The sequence below is a fragment of the Macrotis lagotis genome, chromosome 1 (genome assembly GCF_037893015.1).
Source record: "Macrotis lagotis isolate mMagLag1 chromosome 1, bilby.v1.9.chrom.fasta, whole genome shotgun sequence".
In the NCBI taxonomy this organism is placed as follows: domain Eukaryota; kingdom Metazoa; phylum Chordata; class Mammalia; order Peramelemorphia; family Peramelidae; genus Macrotis; species Macrotis lagotis.
The window spans coordinates 847400586-847422522 of record NC_133658.1 but is presented as its reverse complement, the minus strand read 5'-3'; the positions used below and the strand labels follow the sequence as shown (position 1 = coordinate 847422522).

Here is a 21937-nt window from a genome sequence, read left to right as displayed (position 1 = left end):
GTAATTAAGTGTCTGAAACCGGATTTGAACCCAGGTATTCCTAACTCCAAGGCGGTGCTTTATCTTCACCACCCAGCCACCCTGGTATAGAAAATTCTTGAACAAAATTTCCTGGTTTTTATTATCAGGAAATTCAAGAGATATGGGGTGGGGTAATGTTCTTGAAAAGGATTTCATTCTGAATGCAGTCAAAGCTTATACAGATCTAAGAGTTTTTAATTTTTTCCTACAGTATATATACAATATCCCAAAAGTCTTATTGCACAGTTTTAATCATAAAGCTCACTTTCAGAGCTGAACTAATTAATTCTTATTCCTTCTACTACAAATTTCATATGTTTAATTCTCAAATCTAAAGCTCCAGACCATATCTTTTGCCAGGGCTCTATTTCTATTTCCAAATGTTTATTGATCATTTCCCCTTGTTCCCACCATCATATTCAAATCTTCACTCCTTCAAAGTGACATGATTTCACATATGAAGCTCTATTTTACCCAGTATCTATTCTCGGTTCTCTAAGGGAGAGATGTTTAGGAAAGCTAAATAATTCTTTGACTCAAAAGAAATGAAAGTTAGAGGAACCTTAGAAGTCATTTTGTCTAGCTCTCTCATTTTCAGATAAGTAATCAGAAGGTTCAGAGTGACTTGCCCAAGATTTCATAGCTAGCTGTCACTAAAGTGCTACTAGACCCCATTGCTGTTATTTAGTTGTTTCCGACTCTTTTATGTTCCTGTGGACTATACTGTCCATGAGGTTTTCTTGGCAAAGACACTAAAGCAGTTTGCCATTTCCTTCTCCCATGGCTTAAGGCAAACTGAGATTAAGTGACTTACTCAGGTCACCTAGCTTGTCAGAATCTGAAGTCAAATTTGAACAAGTCTTCCTGACTCCAAGCTCAATGTTCTAACCACTGAGCAATCTAGTTGCCTCTACTCTAGTGTTTAATTTCCAGGCTGATGTTTTCCACTGTAATAACACAAAGAACAAAAATCTACCATAATAGCGATGCACAAAAGTAACATATAAGTACAGAATGCTATTCTCTAAAGGGGATTCACCTGGAAATGAGAAATTAATTTCAGGTGTGAAGGTATTCCTTGAACCAAAGCATACCACAACACTTCAGTCATTTATTGTGATGGTCTTCATGAGCTGCTATATTGAAGAGTGGAGTGGAGTGAGAGAGATGAGGAAAGCCAACCTATTGTTATTGAAATGGAGCTAGTTTAAAACCAAATATTTTATATTGGACCAAAATTTGTATCTCACAAATCTACTATTTCTCTTACTAATAACAATTGTTCTACTGGTCTCAAAACTTCAAATATCTTTAACTCACACTTCATTCCATATTCAGTTACTAATTCCTTCAATTCTTCCTAGACTTCTACTCCAAGAATTCCACTTCCTTTTCTTAATCTCCCCTACATATACTATTCCTGTCACAACTAGGAGCTACAAGAATCACTTCCCCTCTCTCTACCTCAACATAAAATAGGGATAATAAAAGCATTTGTCTCCTAGGACTGTTATGAGGATTACTCTAGAAAACATTGATAAAATGTTTTGCAACCATTAAAGCATTAAGTAAATATTAGGTATTATTTCAAGGCCATTTTGTATAATAACCACTGTTTTGGGTCCAGAAGAAAAATGTTAACTCTTTCTGCAAATCCTGTTACCCTCTTTACCTCCTACCACCTTATATCTTTGATAAGGCAGGAAGCAGGATCTCTGGAATATCCCCAGGTTGAGGACCTTAGGGATTATCAAATCCAGCATCCTCAATTTATCTATATTTTGAATTTAGATTCATCTCTTATATATTCAGTTTCTACACAAACAGCCTCTGAGGTTCCTTCTACTCCAGAACTAAAATGTTATAATGTCTCTCAAAGACAGTTCAACTTTGTAGTTATACTAAATGAAAACCCAAACTTACTCTAATAACACGTTAGAAGGAAAAACCCTATTTTTTTATAATTAACAAGAAATCATTACCAAAAAAAAAAAAAAGAACCAGAGCAATATGTGATCTTGGGCAAATCACAATTTTTCTGGCCTTCCTCTTTAGTCATAACAACTCATAATTACAAATCCTATAAAAATCTGCACCATGCTTTCTTTACAACCACAATGAATAACATAGTCCAAGTATTATTTTTTATAGACAACCAAGAACAGTGAGCAGGTAAATGACAAAAATGTCACCAGCAATATTTAAACTCAGGTCTCCTAAAAATCCCAGTACTTTGTCCACAACACCTTTCAAATGTATAAACTTTAGACAATAATCCTCAGAACTTCTAAAATCCCAACAATCTAAGAGTGGAAAAATGAATCCTTTAGTGCACAATCTACCACACCATGATAAAATGATTTTTCAAACTTTAAGTACTATGTTATGATTATTCTTACTACCAGGATGGACTAAACATTAATAAAATTCCATTACAAGAGCTCTTGGCACAGTATGTGACATATAGTAGACACTATGGAAATGTTTATTCCCATTCCCTCTTCCTTTTTTTTAAAAAGGTTTTTGCAAGGCAATGGAGTTAAGTGACTGCCCAAGGCCACACAGCTCAGTAATTATTAAGTGTCTGAGGTCGGATTTGAACTCAGGTACTCCTGACTCCAGGGCCTGTGCTCTACCCACTGCACCACCTAGATGACTCCCCCGCATTCCCTCTTCCTACCTAATGGAATATTTGTTTTCTCTCATTCATTTTTTCATATATATACTTATTAAAAACATAGTTCTCCAAATTAAAGAAAGATAAATTAAAGAAATCACGCAATTGTGTCAGTAGTTATCTGGGTAGCTTCTTTTCTTTATGAGGATTATATAAAGCAAAAGGGGGAAAATGTAAAACCAAAGTTTATCTAGTTTGATAGAGCCAGAATGTTTTTTTTCCACTAATGTGTTTTTTTAATTTTGCCTGAAACTATTGCTAGCAAATATAATTTTGATCTAAAAGATGACAACTCTATTTTAAGAATAGACCAAGACTCCTTTTTGCTTCCATAAATCATGCATAACAGTATATATATATCAATCAAACTAAGTTAGATAACATAAGAATAAGAAATCTTGAACTCAGAAAAAAATTAAAAGAATTTGAGCTTTTCTATTTCACAAGATGCAAAAGGAATCCTATCTGTAAATCAGTTTTTGGCATAGATGCTTTCTATTTAAACATACCTGAAGAGAAAAGATGCTGTTTATAGAAAGAACCAGCTTGAAATATAAAAAAACTGACACATGAACAATTAATGCTAACTCAACTGCAACTCCAGATACAGAAATAAGTCTGAAATGTAGGATTTTGAATAACGTAAAATGTTAAGTCAAGGACAGGTAGGTGGTGCACTGGCCCAGGAGAACCTGAGTTCAAATTCGATTTCAGACACTTAATAATTACCTAGCTGTGTGATCTTGGGTAAGTAACTTAACAACACTGCCTTGCAAAAAAAAAAAAGCACTGCATCAAAGACAATACTATTGCCTGGTATCTGCTATTTGGTAACAATATAAACCATTTGTTCAATATGACAATAAAAAAATACAATTCCAAAACACTTATTTTAAAATGTTTGTTTTACATTCAAAGGAAGCTGAACTCAAGTTAAATGACTAATGTAGGTTACAGAGGATGGATGATACAACAAATTTCTCTCCTTGTCAATCTGGCGGATGTTATGGATGCTCACTGTTGCAAATGCTGACATTCATTAACTGTGTTGATTGATTGTTCTCTTTGTTACAAAGAAGGAGTCTAGAGAGCAAATCAAGAAACGGCTTTGGTGTAAAAATTCAAAAAAATTTCAAAACTCTTAAAACATCAATAAAACTAAACTAAAATTCAAAGTTTACTTATTGGGAGACTCAGACTGATTTAGATCAATTAATAAACTAAACCCTTTAAAGACCTATTTAGACTGAAGAAAACACATTTTAACTATTAAACACTAAAGGGAAGGATTCAATTTGTGGTCAATTCATTGTTCAAACCCTATCAAAAGTTTCCATTATCCTAATCACAAAGCCTATTAAACAGACAGCAGTATTATGCAAAACATGTCCTATGATTGTAAATGATATAAAGAATACCACCCTCTTCAAAGAATAAATACTAGAAGTGACTCCAAGAGCAAAAGAGATAAAGGATCAAAGAAAAGAGACCAGAATAATATGACAAGGATGTTCTCACAAGTACTAGTAAAAGAATAAAGAGAGGAACTGTCAGGAAAAAGAATTGGGTTTATCATATAGTGAGAACAAGGGAGAAAAGAAAAATAGCCACAATGTTGCACTTTACCTAGAAAAAATACAGAGACCTGGAGGAAAACCTCTAGAACATTAAGTAGACCCTCCTTTTAGTAGGTTCAAACAAGTCAAAAGGCTCAGAAGGTTAAGATTAGCCTCCAAATAGTAATATACTGGTAAAATCAGATAAGAGTGAAGTGTTCGACTATGTTAGTTATAAAAATGTAACAGACATTCCAATACTTACACAGATATGTAATGACCAATTATGATGGACTTCCTCATTTCAGCAGTACAAAGACAATTTTAAAGAACTTGTAATGGGAAAATACCATTCACATGCAGATAAGGAAATTATGCAGACCAAAGCTTATTATTTTCAATTTTTATTATTTTTTCCCCCTCTCATGCTTTTTTCTTTCCCTTTTTGAATTGATTGTTCTTCCATACAGGATTAATAACAATGATGATGATGATGATGTGTTTAATACAGTTATAGATGTATAACCCATATTAGATTGTTTTTTGCCAGGGGGGAGGGAAATGAGAAGGGAGGGAGAAAACTGTGAAATTCAAAAATCTTACCAAAAATAGATTGCTGAAAACTATCTTTATATGTAATTGAAGAATCAACAAAATTTTTAAAAGACCATTCAAATATGTATTCATGGATAGTCCCAAGAGCTGCATTTACAGCACTTTCACTGTTCTCACTTTCTTTCTTGACTTAGAAACCCTATTTAACCCTCCTCAAAAAAATTCACTTGACATCCCAAACTGGAACTCTGAATACATTTCCTGCAGATACATAAATAAATTATCATTTTATGATACACCAATAATTATGGCTCATAATGGTTTTTGTTACTAACACGTATAAAAGGCATTTTACCTTTAACACCTAATCTGTTTGGTTTAAGTTCTTTAGGTCTTCAATTTCTTCATCTTCTTTTGATGAGGATCAAAATAATTTCCAAAATAATGTCTCGATATCTGTCCACTTTATTGTAACTGAGAGTTACATTATTGTATGTAAAGCACACATGGATAAAGCACTAGCAATAAAGTGCTTTGGGGATGATTGCTCCCAAAGTTTTTTATCTAACCCCTAATAAGGTAATTATTTACATAAAAAATAAATGTGATTTTTATAGCATAGGATTAAATGGTCTGTTTTTCTTTAATTCCTCAAGATAGAATTACAAAGAGATCAAACTGGTTTCACAATTTAATTTGGTTTCAAATCCTGAATCACAACTGATAATCTGTGGTTTCTACGTCAGATAGAATTTTTTTAAAAGAGATTATTAGAGGTTAGGAAACTGTCTGGATATCCTGAGGTTCCAGGGAAGCAATTTTGTTTTCTGATTTAAGGAGACTGATTTCATAGGGTCCTTGAATGATGGGTAATTTAAAAAAGATTTCTCTGAGGCTGCAAAAAAAAAAAGTCACATATTTTCAAAACATGTAGAAAACTAAGCTGCTGACGATCAAGTATTTAGGAAGAGAGACATAAAATAAGTCTGTGAATCTACTTACTATATATTTATAACTCAAGTAAAGGACAAGAAAAAGATGCTACTTCAAGTTTCAAGAGAACAAAGTTCAATCTTTTATAAACTTCTATTTTCCTTCGGTTCTTCCATTTTTTTCCCTTTCCTATCTCTATAGAATTGCAGTCTTACCCCAAAATAAATTCTAATGTCATAATATTTTATTGTATAAATCTTTCTTCCCCTATCCTTCTATACTGCTATCTGAAACTTAATTAAAAACATGCTACAATTCATAAGTTTATGCTCAAAAAAAAAAAAAAAAAGAAGAAGAAGAAGCATAATTATCCAGCATAGGGTGCTGGACATGGAATCAGGAAGATGTTCAAACTCTACCTTAAAAGAGTTTCTAGCTGTGTGACTTTGGGCAAGTCAATGAACCTTTCTAAGCCTCTGTTTCTTAATCTGCAAAACAAACTGGACTTGGAGGCCACTAAGGGCCTTTACAATTCTGTTTTGCTTTGTATACCAATATCTAGCACAGCACTGGCACATAGTAAGCATTTTACAAAAGCTTGTTAGCTAAATCGATAACCCTATGATCTTTTAATTTTTAGCTTACAAATATTTAAGTAATAATAAAGATCCTTTATCCAGACTTAGCAAACTGCAAGACATTCCAAACTATCCACACCTCCCCAAAATATTACCATCCTGAATTCGAAATGGCTTGGCAAATATATTTAATCAATTAAACAAAAATTTATTATAGATAATAAATTATAAATATTAATCATAAAATTTGCTTATCACCTAAACCAACTAAACTGCTTTAATAAAAGCGGTAATAACAGGTAAAGCTTCTCATTATACTAATAAGCTACATATAGATTTATCAATTAAGAAATTAAGCTAATTTACTTCTTAAAATCTATTTGAACTAAGACTTTTTAAAAAAATATTACTTACATTTATCTGCAATTTCATCAAAAACTGCACCAGCCTTCTGTTCAAACTATATAAAAAAACAAAAAAGAAAGAAAATAGAAATTCATTCATCTGGTTACCTGGTTATCTATCATGTCTTTTGGAATCATCCCTCCCCCCCCAAAAGGGGGTTGTCTTTTTCAACCCAATGTGTTAAAATACAAAATAATTTTTATATGTGGTTATTTTAAAAACTAAAGAGACAATATTTAAAGGGGAAACAATCATAGTATTCGATTCCTTATTGCTAATATATCCTCTCAATGAAAAACTATTTCTATAAAATACCTTAAAAAATGTTACTTTCAAACAGAGCAATAAAAAGTTAAATGGGAATGGCAAGGTCAAAGATAAACAGACTTACGCAAGTTCCTAATATTCATGAGAAATAACTCAAAATTAGGCGCTGAAAAATATACACAAAGAACCATACTTAAGAACAGTTAATGATGTTTTTTAGGATAACCAATTTTTAACAAAATAGAAACATTACCCTTCATTTCAACTATACCATTCTCTAAATCAAATCCTGCCTCTAACATTCTAGAACTTGATGTATATTACAAATGATATCAGAACTTAGTAACAGCAGAAATTTATTTTAATTCTTATAATACCTTTTGAGGGATTTTCATTAAGTGACCCTGAAGAGGTCATTTCTCTCAGCCTCAGTTTCCATTTCTATAAAATGTACAATAAACTACAATGACCTTTTATAACTTCTAGCTAATTGCCTACACCAACCAATTAAGAATTAGTACTATTAAATGTTTTAAAAGTTATTCAATAATTGAGTGGAAACACACTTAACCCTATCAAATTTATTTCAGTAGCCATTAACTAGCCAAAGATATCTTCTAAGACTATCCTTTGCCCATTTCAGCACAAATTAAGAAATTCCATTTTAGAAACTGTACCGCTTGCCCATCTATGGACATTAATCAAGCGCCTCTCCCCAATTTTTAACTAACACCCCCTGGCAATGAAGAAATAGCTATTCTTTAATGTTTCACCTACTAATCTATAAACTGAGACTAAGATTTAGTTACAAGAATCATTAGTCCAATCCTAAAATTTTGCAAATGAGGACACTGAGGTATAGTGAGAATAAATTACTTGCTCAGTATAACAAATATTAAGTGAAACTAAGGCTCAAACTCAGCGCCCTTTCTAAGGTTAAAGATTTCTCTCCTTTAATCTGATACAATTTTATGCTTCAAATTCAAATTCAGGTTTTGGTCAGTGAATATTCTATGTCAATGTACTGCAACTTTTATGTTGTATTTAATCCAAAATACTCCTAAGGATAAACCAAAATGCTTTAGGAGGCATAGTATAACTAGTAAAAGCATCTAATTTAATAATATCTTTAATAAAAAAAATCTAATTTACTACAATAATTTAAATTATTTAGAAAAATAGATTAATTAAAATATAATTGATTTCATAAAATCTCAAGACATACACACAATTAAAGAAAAATTAAACAGTTAAATCAAGAATAAGTTATTATTACAGTCTACCTATAAGTATTTCTGAGAAAGAATATATAAAACTAAGCATTTGGTTTTATTAAAAAATAAAATGTTATAAAATTTATCTTGGTTAAAGGGGCTTTCAAAAAACAAACTTCCTGCTATTCATCCCTAAACTGTATTTCAACTTTGCTAATCTATTTATTTAATCTCATACTACCATAACACTAGCTTACATATATGTAGCCCTTACAGCTTTATAAAGTGCTATTCAACATTTTTCTTCTGATTCTTGTAACACTGAAAAGCACATGGTACTACAGTCAACAATCATTCAACAAACATTTCTTAAGGGCATACTCTATATCAGGTGCAGTGCTAAGTTCTGGGGACACAAAGACAAAAACAGTCACTTCTCTCAAGAAGCTCAAGTTGCAGTAGAAAAAACCAATAGATCAATTATTCTTTATTAAGCAAATACTACATCAGGCTCTGGGATTACAAATTCAAAGAAAAAATTAATCCCTCCTCATAAGGAACTTGCACTCTAATGTAGGAATCTACAAATACATAAATTATAAAATTATACATATACATAAATAAACAGTACTAAATATTCGTAAAATGGTCCATGAGTATCTAAACTCAAAGATCAAACCCAAAGATCCAAGATGTGGGACAAAAAAAACCAAAATAACAAAAAACCAAACCACTATTTGACAGAAAGTGATAAGAAAATTATAGAAAGCAGAAAAGAGGTATACAATATCTCACACACTGTCATAAGATAAGATCAAAATGGGTACATAATTTAGACATAAAGGGTGATATCATAAGCTAATTGGGGAGCATGAGATATTTTACCTGTCAGATTTATGAAAGGAAGAATTTATAACAAAAAAGAGAGAGAAGATGCGAAATATGTACTTTTGATTGCATCAAACTAAAAAGTTTTTGGACAAGCAAAACTAATGCAATCAAAATTGGAAGGGAAACAGGAAAATGGGGAGGGAAATGTTACAGCAAGTCTCCCAATAAAGACCTCATTTTTCAAATATATAGAGAACTGAGTCAAATTTCTTAAAATAAGAGCTATTACCCAATTGATAAATAATTCAAGGATATGAACTGGCAGTTTTCAGAAGAAACTAAAAGCTAACTATAGTCAAATAAAAACAAATGGCCTAAATCACTTTTGATTAGAAAAATGCAAATTAAATCAACTCCAGGCATAGCTCCCATCTATCACAGATTGGCTAATATGACAAAAAAGAAATATGATAATTATTCAAGGGGATGTGGGAAAACTGGAATGCTCCTGCACTGTTATGAACTCAGTTTTGGACAGCAATTTGAAACTGTTAAAAACTGTGCATATCCTTTGAACCAGGAATACCACCACTCTGTCTGTATCCCAACTGAGATAAAAGAAAATGGAAAAGCATTTATGTGTGCAAAAATATTTGTAGCATTTCTTTCTGTGGGGACAAAGAATTAGAAATTCGAGAGGGAAAGTTCATCAATTGGAGAATGACTGTACAAGTTGTGGTATATATGATTATGATGGAATACTATTCTGTTATAACATATAATGACTAGGATGCTTTCAGAAAAACCTAGAAAGATTTGCATTAATGTTACAAAGTGAGATGAATAGAACCATGAGAACATTGTTTATAATAATAGCGTTATTGGATGATGATCCACTTCAAGTGACTTAGCTATTCTCAGTAAGACAGTTATCCAAAATATTATCATGAAAACTGCTATCCACCTCCAAAGAAAGAACTGATTCGAATAGGATTGAAGGGTACTTTTTATTTTATCATTTTTTGTTTATTTTTGTCTGTATCTATTTTTGGAACAAGGCTAATATGTAAATGTTTTCAGAGACTGTATTTATATAATCTAAATCAAAGCTCTTCCCTTCTCAAGGAGGGGAAGGAAAGAATTTAGAACTCAAAGACAAATATTTAAAAATTTTATTTGGAGCAGCTAAGTGATGCAGTGGATAGAGCACTAGCCCTAGAGTCAGGAGGACCTGAGTTCAAATTCGGTTCCAGATACTTAATAATTACTTAGCTGTATATGACCTTGAGCAAGTCAATTAACCCCATCCCCTTGCAAAACAAGTAAATAAATGAATAAATACATAAATAAAATAAAGTTTTGTTTACATATAATTGAGAAAAATATAAATGTAAAAACCATATATAGCCTAAATATGAATAAGTACAAATATACAGTGGTACTATATAAAGAAGTCTGAAAAGGAACTTACTGTCAGGAGTGCGAGTATCAGCAAAAGTTTTGTGTAAAAGGTGCTTGAGCTTCATCTTAAAGAGAGGGACTCCATGAGGCAGAGAGAACTAATTTCAATCACATTTTACAGATTAGGAAACTGAGGATCAGAAAGATTAAGTCACTTGTCATATTATAATACTAGTAAATGGAAGACCAAGAATTAAAATTTTAGTCTTCTGATTCCAAGTTCAATGCTCATTATAGACACACATAAAATTTTATGTATACATGAATATGTATATATGTATGCAAACACACATTGCAGTTTTATAACATAGTTCCAAATTGCTCTCTAAAACTGAGTTCACAACTCCAAGAATGAATTCGTATCCCAGTTTTCCCACATTCCCTCCAACATTTATTATTTTCCTTTTTTGTTATATTAGTCAGTCTGTTAGGTGGGAGATGATAGCTTAGAACTGTTTTAATCTGCATTTTTCTAATCAAAAGTGATTTAGAGCATTTTTTCATTTGATTATAGATGGTGCATGGTGCACTGCTTTCAAAGAGTTTACATTCCAAAATATGTCAATATACCATTTATACCACCAACATAAGGAAAAGAAAGTACTACTTTATAATACTACCCACATAAGTAATCAGTGGTTGATGAAATAAATGTCAAAACTTTCTAACTATTTGAGAAGGAATTTTTTCCTAAAGAGAAAGGAACTCAGTAGTATAAATAAAAAGAACAGTAAACTTTGAACCCAGAAGACTTGGGTTAATAAATTATTAGCAATGTGCAAGTCATTTACCCTCACTTGAGTTTAAATCTGTGAGTGATTTCAGGAATTTATTCCTTAAGTCTGTCTATTGAAGGTTCTCTTCATTGAGATTCTGTAATTTTTCAGTTCTTATGTTTGTTCTACATTTATCTGACTATCCTTACTATGTTCTTGCATATAATATTGGAGAGTTTTGAACTTGAAAGGGTCATAAAAATCAGTTTATTAATTTTACAGATGAGTAGGCTACAGCCAGATGTTAGGAGATTTGCCTAGTGTAATATAGATAAGTAGTGGTATAACAAACTAAGAGCCATTTTTTTTCTAAATCCCACTGAGCACTATATCTAATACCTTAGCCCACTGCTCTCCAGCTGACAGCCTTCTAATCCACTATTTCTAAATGACTTTGGGATCAGAAACTAGTTAAACCAATTGGGGAAAATATGTTTAAAACGAAATGTAATAAACTCTGAGTAACCAACAGAGGCATCTCCTGTGATCACAGGTGGTTTACCCATGACATTTCTTTGGGCTGTTCAGAATCCTTTCCACTTCTTTCCTTGTTCCTGACTGTATTCTAGAGAGTTAAGATTGTCAGGGAGGTCATCACTAGATAAAGAAGACAGTTCATTTCTCTCTCTCTCTCTCTCTCTCTCTATGTCGGGAAAGACAGATAGATGCCAAATGAATGGTTCAGACACTAAGGATTATAGAAATCAAAAACTGGAGAAATCAATGAGGGCTGGTTTCAATGTCCAACTTTGGTGACTTTCTTTTTAGCTATCCCTACTGTCTGAAATTCATTCTGTCTCTTAGAAATCTTTACTTCCTTCAAAGTTCAATTCTCTACCTCCAATAGGAAACCACTCCCTATTTCCCTAGCAGTAAAATGTGGTTTTCCTCCTTGAATTATCATGTACTGACTTACATGTAATTTCCTCAAATAAAATGTAAGCTTAAAGACAAAGTCCATTTTTCATTTAATTTTTGTTTTTGTAACCACAATGTCTTGCTTATTAGTATATTTGTTTATTGGATTAGCTGGAAAGAGCTAAGTTAAATAAGCTTCAAAACATGGGCAAGATAACCAAACAAGAATAGGGAAAGCAGGCACATTGAAGGTTAGAGAAAAGGCATAAGGCAGATAGGTGGTAATGTAGAAAGAATATTCATGCAACAGTTAAGGAAAACTCAAACTCCATCTAAAGAAGTTAATTTATATAAAGAATAGTTCAAAAGTCATGACTACAGTCATATCTAAGTATGTATAAGGAAATTTTAGTTGGAAAATCAAGCCCAGAGCCACTGAAAATTTTTGCAAAAAGGAAACAATGCAAACAATGATAGTTATTAGGGATAATTAAACAGCTGGCATTGTAATGTAGGAGCTTACAAGGTGTATATTGGGATTTTAACAGCAATTACAGAATGAAATATTTTTAAAGGTGACATTTCAAAGAAAATTATTAATATGACTTTGTAAGTGACTGAATATATAAGATAAGGGAACATGGGGCAGTTAGATGGTTCAAGGCACTGGCCTTGAAGTGAGGAGAATGGGAGTTGGAATCCAACCTCAGATCCTTGACACTTACTAGCTGTGTGAATTCTTTTTTTTTTCAGGTTTTTTGCAAGGCAATGGGGTTAAGTGGCTTGCCCAAGGCCACACAGCTAGGTAATTATTAAGTGTCTGAGACCAGATTTGAACCCAGGTACTCCTGACTCCAGGGCTGGTGTAGCTGTGTAATTTTGAAAAAGTCACTTAACCCTGATTGCATTGCATCCAGGGCCATCTTCAGTCCTCCTGATTCATATCTGGCCACCAGACCCAGATAACTCTGAAGGAGAAAGTGAAGCTGGTCACTTAGCATTAGCCTCCCCCCTCACTCCAATTCAATTCATGTGCTTATCATTACATCACCTCCTTGATGTCATGATCTTTGAGAATAAAGGACAATCATCAAGAGAACAGAAGCCTAGATCAAACATGAACCCATTGACAAATAACTAGGTTAAATCTGCTTGTTTTGAAAAAAGATAATCTGTTCCTTTTCAATTGATATATTAGGGGGATAAATATAAGCATAATACTAATTTCACTTCAACTGCTTATGCTCAATTTTTTCCCTCTAGAACGCAGAAAACTGAATTACTTTATAATTCACAAGTTGCAATTCATCCATTTTCACAAGCAAACCAGCTTAAAACTATTTCAGGATAAAATGCCATATTCATTGTTAAGCTTCTGATACAGTAGGAGCTAAAGGCAAAGAAAAGCTAATCCCCACAAACATACTATTCCTCCCTACTTCTTCCTCTCTATTTCTTCCATCTTTGATGGAGTTTCAGACAGAAAAGGCCCAGTCTCCCCAGAAGCCCTTGACTTTGACAGCCCAAAGTTCCTGGGAATTGGGGAATAGGACAAGCAGCAGCCCAAAGCTGCTATTATTTTATCACAGTATTTATTAATTTCTCAACCATGTAACATGTAAAAAGTGGGTTACTATTTTATTTACAATGTTTTTGAGTGTTGTGCTTCAACCCCATTTTTCTCATAAATCTTGCGGTATTTAAGCTCAATTTTGCAAAGTATTATGATTTTTATGTAGTTGTAATGATTGTCATGCAGTCAAGAAAACAACTTGTTTTCTTAGGAATGGGGGAGTAGGATACCCCTCTAAATTCTGTTATGCAAATGTTTAGTTGGGAATCTCTGAACCTGTACAGTTTATACAATGATCCCTATAACCCTAAGGTATTGTGATAGTCTCAATGAAAACAGTACTGAAGTATCAACACTTTCAGTGTTGAGCTTATTTTATTGTATTCTAATTCTCTAAAAAATGATACTTCATTAACCCTGAAAAACTCTACAAAAGGAGAACATTTTGATAAACAATTCATTTCCTAACCATACTAGTTACTTAATAATTATAAAAAAGGATGATTTTAATCAAAAGATGTAACAGAGGTTAAAAATGTCAATAGTCTAGGAGGTGGCAACTTGCCTATGTGTTAAATGATGTTTTCTTTGAAAAAGTATTGTAAAAAAAAAAGAAAAAAAGAAAAGTATTGTAAAAACGTCATAACAGGGGCAGCTAGGTGGCACAGTGGATAGAGCAACAGCCCTGGAGTCAGGAGTACTGAGTTCAAATCCATAATCAGACACTTCATAATTAACTAGCTGTGTGGCCTTGGGCAAGCCACTTAACCCCTTGCAAAAAAAAAAAAAAAACAACAACCAAACCAAAAAAAAGTCATAATAGATGACACAAACTTTGAGCTGCTGAAAAGGGCTGCCCAAGTCTTAAACCAAAAATCACTCCCCGTGTAACCACAATTATGATAAAATTCAGGGCTGACAATAAAATATTTAAGACAGATTTTTACTTATGAGATCTTACAGACTTGTCATGCATGTTCTAATACAGATAGTTGAAACCATTACACAGAAAGATTATAAAAAGATTTATCAGAATCTTAATTTATAAATTGTATTTGTCACATACTTAAAATGAAAAGCCAAGTTATAAGGTAATAAAGATTCAGAGTTCATGTTAAAATCCTTTTACTTACTTTACTTTGTATACAGAGGAGCTTATTTTATTGGATTCTGTTAAGTTCAGGATAGAAAAAAATAAAATATTTAAAAATTAAGATTATTAGAAGCCTATTCTTAAAAAGAAAAAAAATTCCATGAACTTAATAAATAAAATCATTACATTTTCTGTCACATAGGCCAAATGGCTCCTGGGGGGGGGACACACACACAAGAAATAACTCACTAAAAATACATGCGGACATAAAGAGATTAAAGAGACTAGAAGAGAATATAATAAGTTATATAAAAGTATATTGTAAAAGGCAACGCTTTTACAAACACATCTAAGAAGCATGATATAGTAAAAAGAGGATTAGATTTGTAGTCAAAAGACCTTGGGTAATTTTATTCTTGGCTCAGCAATGTATGAGCCTTACAATTTAATCTCTTTTATCCTTAGTTTTCTAATCTGTAAAATGGAAGCATCCAGATTTGTTGTGAGGATCACATGAGATAATATATGTAAAACACATTATAAATATTTTAAAAGGTTTACTTAAGTGTAGGCTACTATTATTACTTTTGAAAAATAAAAAAGGAATTTTTTGAAGGAAGTCTACCTAACAATGAGATGCTTATTTTCCATCACAAAACTACTAAGATATATTGTTTTTCCTTACTTTTATTCAATTTCAGCTCTAATTAAAATGGTTAAATAGTTTCTGGATAAATTTATAAATTTCTTCTTCATTAAAAATAATGCAAACTTCAATTATTTACTTGCACTTTAACAGAAAAAGCATGAAACATAATATTTTGAAATGTAAATCACTTAATATTTGTTGGTCTCATGTCTATACAATTTTTAATGGTACACAATGCCCACCAGTCAATAAACATACACCAATTAGGAAAGACAATGTACCCAACCAGTCAATTAGAAAAATCAAAGACCATGTACAAAATATCCTATGTTACTTATAGCAATAAATATCATCCTAAGGTTCTGTAAATCAACAAATCAGATTCTCTCTTCACCAAGATAGCAATTCCTAGGCTTCTATGGTTAAAGTTCATGACCTTGCAACCAATCAGGTGTTAAGCCTCTATCCTTGCAAAACAGGGACAGGTTAGCAAAGTAAAATACATAGAAAAGTAAGGTCAAGATATCTCTACCAAAATACGACAGGAATAACTTTTGAACAATTTTAAAAATGTTCTTCCAGTCTCTAAGATCTTTAAGAAGCACTGTCAGCAAATGCAGCTGGTAGAAGATTAACTTTAACCTTAAAAATAAACACACATTCCTAAAAGATATACAGTTGAAAAAAATCATCTCAATTTTCATAATCTTTTCCAATTAAGGAAACTCAGAAGTTACAAATTTAACATGTAAACCACATTAAAAATCAGAAATCTGCATCTGAAGAAATTAAAAAACTTTCCAATAGCATCTTTTAAAATGATAATTAAACATAGTAGAAGTTTGACCACTAAGTAGAAAGAAACCAACGTTATTAATGAGGCCTCAAAGTGGGGGAACTGTGATAAGGCATCTTTCTCCCACTTCTTTGTAGGCCTTGGGATCACAGTTGAGTATACTGCATTATCTATCACATTAGACTTTTTTGATAGGTTGGTGAGATGTGCAGAATTTTTTCCTTTCTTTTAGAAGATTTTTATTATACAGGACAGAACAGTTCTGAGAGAGTAAAGAGAAGGAATGTAGTATGAAACACAGGTGATGTAAAAACAAATGATATCAATACAAAATTTTAAAACATAGCAATGATCTATTTCATAAAGCTAGTTCATCATGTAGTTATTTCAGTTCCAAAGTGCTATTTGTACCTCAGTGAAATAACTTTTCTTTTTCTAAATTCTTTAATTCTGATCAGCCTATCATTCTTTTTTTTTTTTTTGGCAAGGCAATGGCGTTAAGTGGCTTGCCCAAGGCCACACAGCTAGGTAATTATTAAGTGTCTCAGGCCAGATCTGAACTCAGGTACTTCTGACTCCCGGGCCAGTGCTCTATGCACTATGCCACCTAGCCGCCCCTCCTTCTCCTATCATTCTTTTTTTAAAAATATTTTTCAAGGCAGTGGGGTTAAGTGACTTGCCCAGGGCCACACGGCTAGGTAATTAAGTGTCTGAGGTCAAATTTGAACCCAGGTACTCCCAACTCCAAGGCCAGTGCTCTATTCACTGCGCCACCTAGCCACCCCTATCATTTTTAATTAGTGAAGTTTCAGTGTAGAAATACAAATGGATTCAGTGGTCAGAGATCATAAAAAAGAGGGCTGTGGTAACACAACTATGCAAAAGAAATATTTAAGCCAAAATGCAATATTGGTCTTAACTCACTGGCACTGAGGGCACACAAATGATATTTAACTTAATCACATTTTTTGTTTTGTTTTTAACTAAGCTAATTTTTATAACATTTTTGTTGCATAAATGAATAAATACCATTGATGAATGTCATATTTGGCCTGTTTTCACACTGCATTTTGACTGTCAATGCATCCTAACTAAATAACCAAAGTTGATGACCCACAAGTCCTTATGTTTTGCTTGGAAATATTGAAAGATTCTGAGAAGTTTGTTACTGTCTTTTTAGAAAGTATGGAAAATATCAGAAAAAACCTTTTAATTAAAAAACCTTTCTATTGTAAATTTACAACCAAGTAAGATATATGGTTCCATGTATATGATTTAATAAAAGGTTTGCCCATACAAGCACTGAACTTTATTACATACAACTTCCTTTTAATGGCTGCCCTACTTGTCTTTGATTCCTTCTGGCTATTCTTTTGTGCATTAGGGAAAGAAAAAAGCTTTAATGACTTTCTTCTTTGTATTATTTCTCTTCTCCATTCTATTCCCACCACTGCTAAAGAAAAAAAATCTTGTAACAAATATACATCGTAGTGAAGTAAAATAAAATCCTACACTGGCCAAGTCCAAAAACATACTTCTTATTCTGCATCTTGGTCTATCATTTCTCCATTAGAAGGTGGGTGCTTTCCATCATAAGAACTCTGGGATCTTGATTAGTCACTAAACTTAACCACAGGGGAAGCTAGGTGACACAATGAATAGAGCATTGGCCCTCGAATCAAGAAGTCCTGAGTTTAAATGTGACCTCAGACACTTACTAATTATCTATCTGTGTGACCTTGGGTAAGTCATTTAACCTCATTGCCTTGCCAAAAAAACCCAACCACATTCTTAAATCTTTCAAATTTGTTTTTGGTTTTTTTAAAAATCTGCTCACTTTGTGCTTTATCAGTCCATGCAAGTCATCTCAGGTTTCTGTGAAAACTCTTTCACCATTGATAAGGAACATCAATCCAGTACAAAACTATACTTTTTTCAGCAATTTCTCAATGAATGAAGATCATTTTAGACACTAGTCTTTAGCACCACAAAAACAGATACTATTAATATTTTTGAGAATTTTTTTTTTTAGGTTTTTGCAAGGCAACCGGGGTTAAATGGCTTGCCCAAGGCCACACATCTAGGTAATTATTAAGTATCTGAGACCGGATTTGAACCCAGGTACTCCTGACTCCAAGGCCAGTGCTTTATCCACTATGCCACCTAGCCGCCCCTATTTTTGAGAATATTGGTGGTCCTTATCCTCTTTCTCTGATCTTTCTTGCAGTTGTTGTATCACTACATCAAAAAATATTCACAGTTTTAGAGATTTTCTTTTGGCCACACTTCCAGATTACTTTCAAAAATAGCAAAACCAATTCACAGCTCCATCAATAGTGCCCAGTGTCAAACAATTATCATTTTTTACTTCTGTCTCCTTTTGGAATCCGAAGGTTAAGAGGTTTTTGGAATCTGAAGGTTAAGAGGTAGAATCTCAGAATTGTTTTATTTTGCATTCCTTTTGTAAAGAGTTATCTAGGATAGTTGCAGGTGACTCATGATGGAGGATGCTATACACATCAAGAGAAAAAACCATGGACTTTCCAGAACGAAGCATACTATTTTCCCTTTTTTTGGTTGTTGTTTTTCTTTCTCATGGTTTTCTTCTTTTGTTCTCATTTTTTTCAAAACATAACGTGAAAATATTAATGACTGTACATATATAACATCAGACTGCTGTCTGTTTTAAGGAGGGGAAGGGAGAAAAATTTGGAACTTAAAATCTTAGAAAAATGAATGTTGAAAACTGCATATAATTGAGGGAAAATATTAAGTGAGAAGAAAGTGATCTGAAACACTTTTTCCCTATCACTTGGATTTTTTTTATTTGAGAACTGCTTCTTCATTCCCTTAGACTATTTGAGTATTAGAGAATGGCTGTAACTTATATTTAATCTACATAAGTTTCTTTTTTTTTTACATAAGTTTCTTAAATAACTTTGGCTATCAAACCTTCATTAGAGAAATTTCTTGCAAAATTTTTCCAGTTCCCTGTTTCCTTGCTAATTTTAGCTTCATTGGTTTTGTCTGTGTAAAATCTTTTCAATGTTATATAATAAAAGTTGTTTGTTATCTTCTGTAAATATCTCTGTCCCTTATCTCATTATGAATTCTTCCTTACAAAAAATTATTTCCTCCTTTGAGCCTTTGACTTGTTTGTAACATGACATTTTATATTTAAGTTGTGAATCCATTTGGGGTTTACATGGTTATAAGCTGTGAAATGTTGGTTTATACCTAATTTCTGCCATACTGCTTGAGTTTTTGCATCACTCAAAAGATTTCTTAAAAAGACAGAAAATGAAGTTAAGAAAACTTGCAGCAGTCACAGCTATTTTTCAAAATTGAAAAAACCCCCCAAATTAAACTGAAAGCACAAAATATTTTTTATAAATTTAACAAATGATATCTTTAGAACAGAAATAATTTTTCTTTTTCCTTTTTATTCTATTCAGGATTTAGGGAAATGTAATATTACTACAGTGCTAGATTAAATTCTTAGAACAAGAAAAACATTACTAGTCATTCATTCTAATTAAAGGGGCCAGTAGGACTGACAACGCTTCTTAAATTCCCCTAGATTAAAATATATTTCAGTAGTTCTTAGCAGAAAAGGGGGAAAACTTTCAAAACCAAAAAAAAACCTTTCTGCAAATGAGTTCTAAAATAGCATAGTTCTCTGAATTACAACGAAAAAACCCAACATGCCATATAGCAACTGAATTACTTTCAAACCGAGGAAAATGAACCAGAACCAATTCTGTTAGAAGATACTCTACTTAAATTGCTTGAAAATACAGCAATTATTTACAAGTCATCAAGGGTAAATTATAAACCTAAAATATAAAAACTTGTTTGAATTGGGTTTTTCCTATATGAATACTAAATAAGGATATTTATTTTTAAATAATTAAAATTTAATGATGGCTTAACTTATCAAAAATTTTGCCAAGTATAGGCCTTCAGCTAACAAATCATCACAAAATAATACTAATATTATTATAAAGCTTTACAATTATGTCACGTACTTTATCTTTTGTATTTATACCACCTATTATGTTTTTCTATAAAACATACTATTTTTAGGATACAAAATAAATGCATTTTTAACATTCTTTTTCACTATCAACACTGTGAGATAGATACCTTGTGTTACCCCTTAGAGATGAGGAAACTGAAATTCATAAAAGTTAAGCAATTTTCCCAGGATTCACAATTATTAAGTGACAAAGCAGGATGTGAATTCATGGTTTCCAGATTTCAAATCTGCATCTGTCTTGTCACTTTAAATAAAGCAAGTGCTAAGAGGTAGAAAGCCAAAATAAAGACTAGCAAAAAGAAATACAGGATCTCACTCACAATTCCTCTCTAAAAACCTAGAAAACAAACCAGACTGGAGGATTTGTCGGAAGAGGTATACCAGTGCATTGTTGGTGAAGCTATAAAAATTAGAACAATTTTGGAAAAACAATTTGAAATTATACAAATGAACCAAATGTCCATATCCTGTGACCCAGAGATTCTATTACTTTGTCTCAAGGGTTTATATCACTAGACTTACACTACAAGGAGAAGTTGCTATGAAAAAATATTTATAGTATCACTTTTTATGATAGTAAAAAATCGGAAACAAGGTAGATACCTATCAACTGAAAGATGGTTAAATAAACTGGTACATGAATGTAATGCAATATTACTATGCTCTAAGAAATGATAAATTTGATGACTCAAGAAGCATGGAAAATTCCACATGTATTTACGTGGTTTTTGGGGTTTTTTTTAGGTTTTTGCTAGGCAATGGGGTTAAGCGACTTGCCCAAGGCCACATGGCTAGGTAATTATTAAGTGTCTGAGACCTGAATGGGTACTCCTGACTCCAGGGCCAGTGCTTTATCTACTGCGCCACCTAGCCACCCCCACATGTATTTATGTAAAGGGAATAAAGTAGACGCTTAGACATAATGATTACAATATAAACAAAAAGCAAATATAAAATATATACAATGATGTAAATGAAAAGAACTGCAGTGGCGGCTAGGTGGCGCAGTGAATAGAGCGCCGGCCTTGGAGTCAGGATTACCTGGGTTCAAATCCGACCTCAGACACTTAATAATTACCTAGCCGTGTGGCCTTGGGCAAGCCATTTAACCCCATTGCCTTGAAAACAAATCTAAAAAAAAAAAAAAAAAAGAACTGCAGTTAAAAAAATAAAAAAGTTAATAATACAAAGTTGTAAATACAAGTATGACTCAAAAGATAGTAAAAGATACTTTCAATATATCTGTTTACAGAAATTAAAGATCCACAGAAAAGCACATTTATGTGTGTGTGTGTGTGTGTGTGTGTGTGTGTGTGTGTGTATGCTTTTTGCGTTTACTGATCATGCCTTTTTTTCCCCTTCATTTGTCTTTTAAAAATATTATTTGTTATAGGAAATTTTTTTTCTGGGAGGGAAAGTAAAACGGAGGCTGCAAAGAAACTATGGTGATATAAAAAATGAGACATCAATAAAAACATTTAAAAAATACTTTAAAAAAAGAAAATATAGTAAATGGAATACCAATTGGGAAATCCAAGGAAAAAAATCTGCAAGTTTCTTTTCCAGCTTTCATTAAATCAAGGGTTGCCTAAATTTAGTCTTTTAACTAAAAAGATAACAATTGTCCCTAGATTTATTTACAATCATAAATTCAG

The 21937-nt window shown here is 32.5% G+C and overlaps 1 protein-coding gene across 5 annotated transcripts in view; it reads right to left on the bottom strand.

The window, feature by feature from the left end:
• ZMYM4 (zinc finger MYM-type containing 4) overlaps positions 1–21937 on the bottom strand; it is a 139760-nt gene that overhangs the window by 92333 nt on the left and 25490 nt on the right. For 4 of the 5 annotated variants that reach the window (XM_074217506.1, XM_074217505.1, XM_074217503.1 and 1 more), the window contains exon 2: positions 6735–6780. In XM_074217506.1, the coding sequence (XP_074073607.1) occupies positions 6735–6780 (46 nt within the window). Of the gene's footprint in view, positions 1–6734; positions 6781–10508; positions 16185–21937 lie in introns of those variants that run through there. The other variant, XM_074217507.1, reaches the window with a different exon arrangement.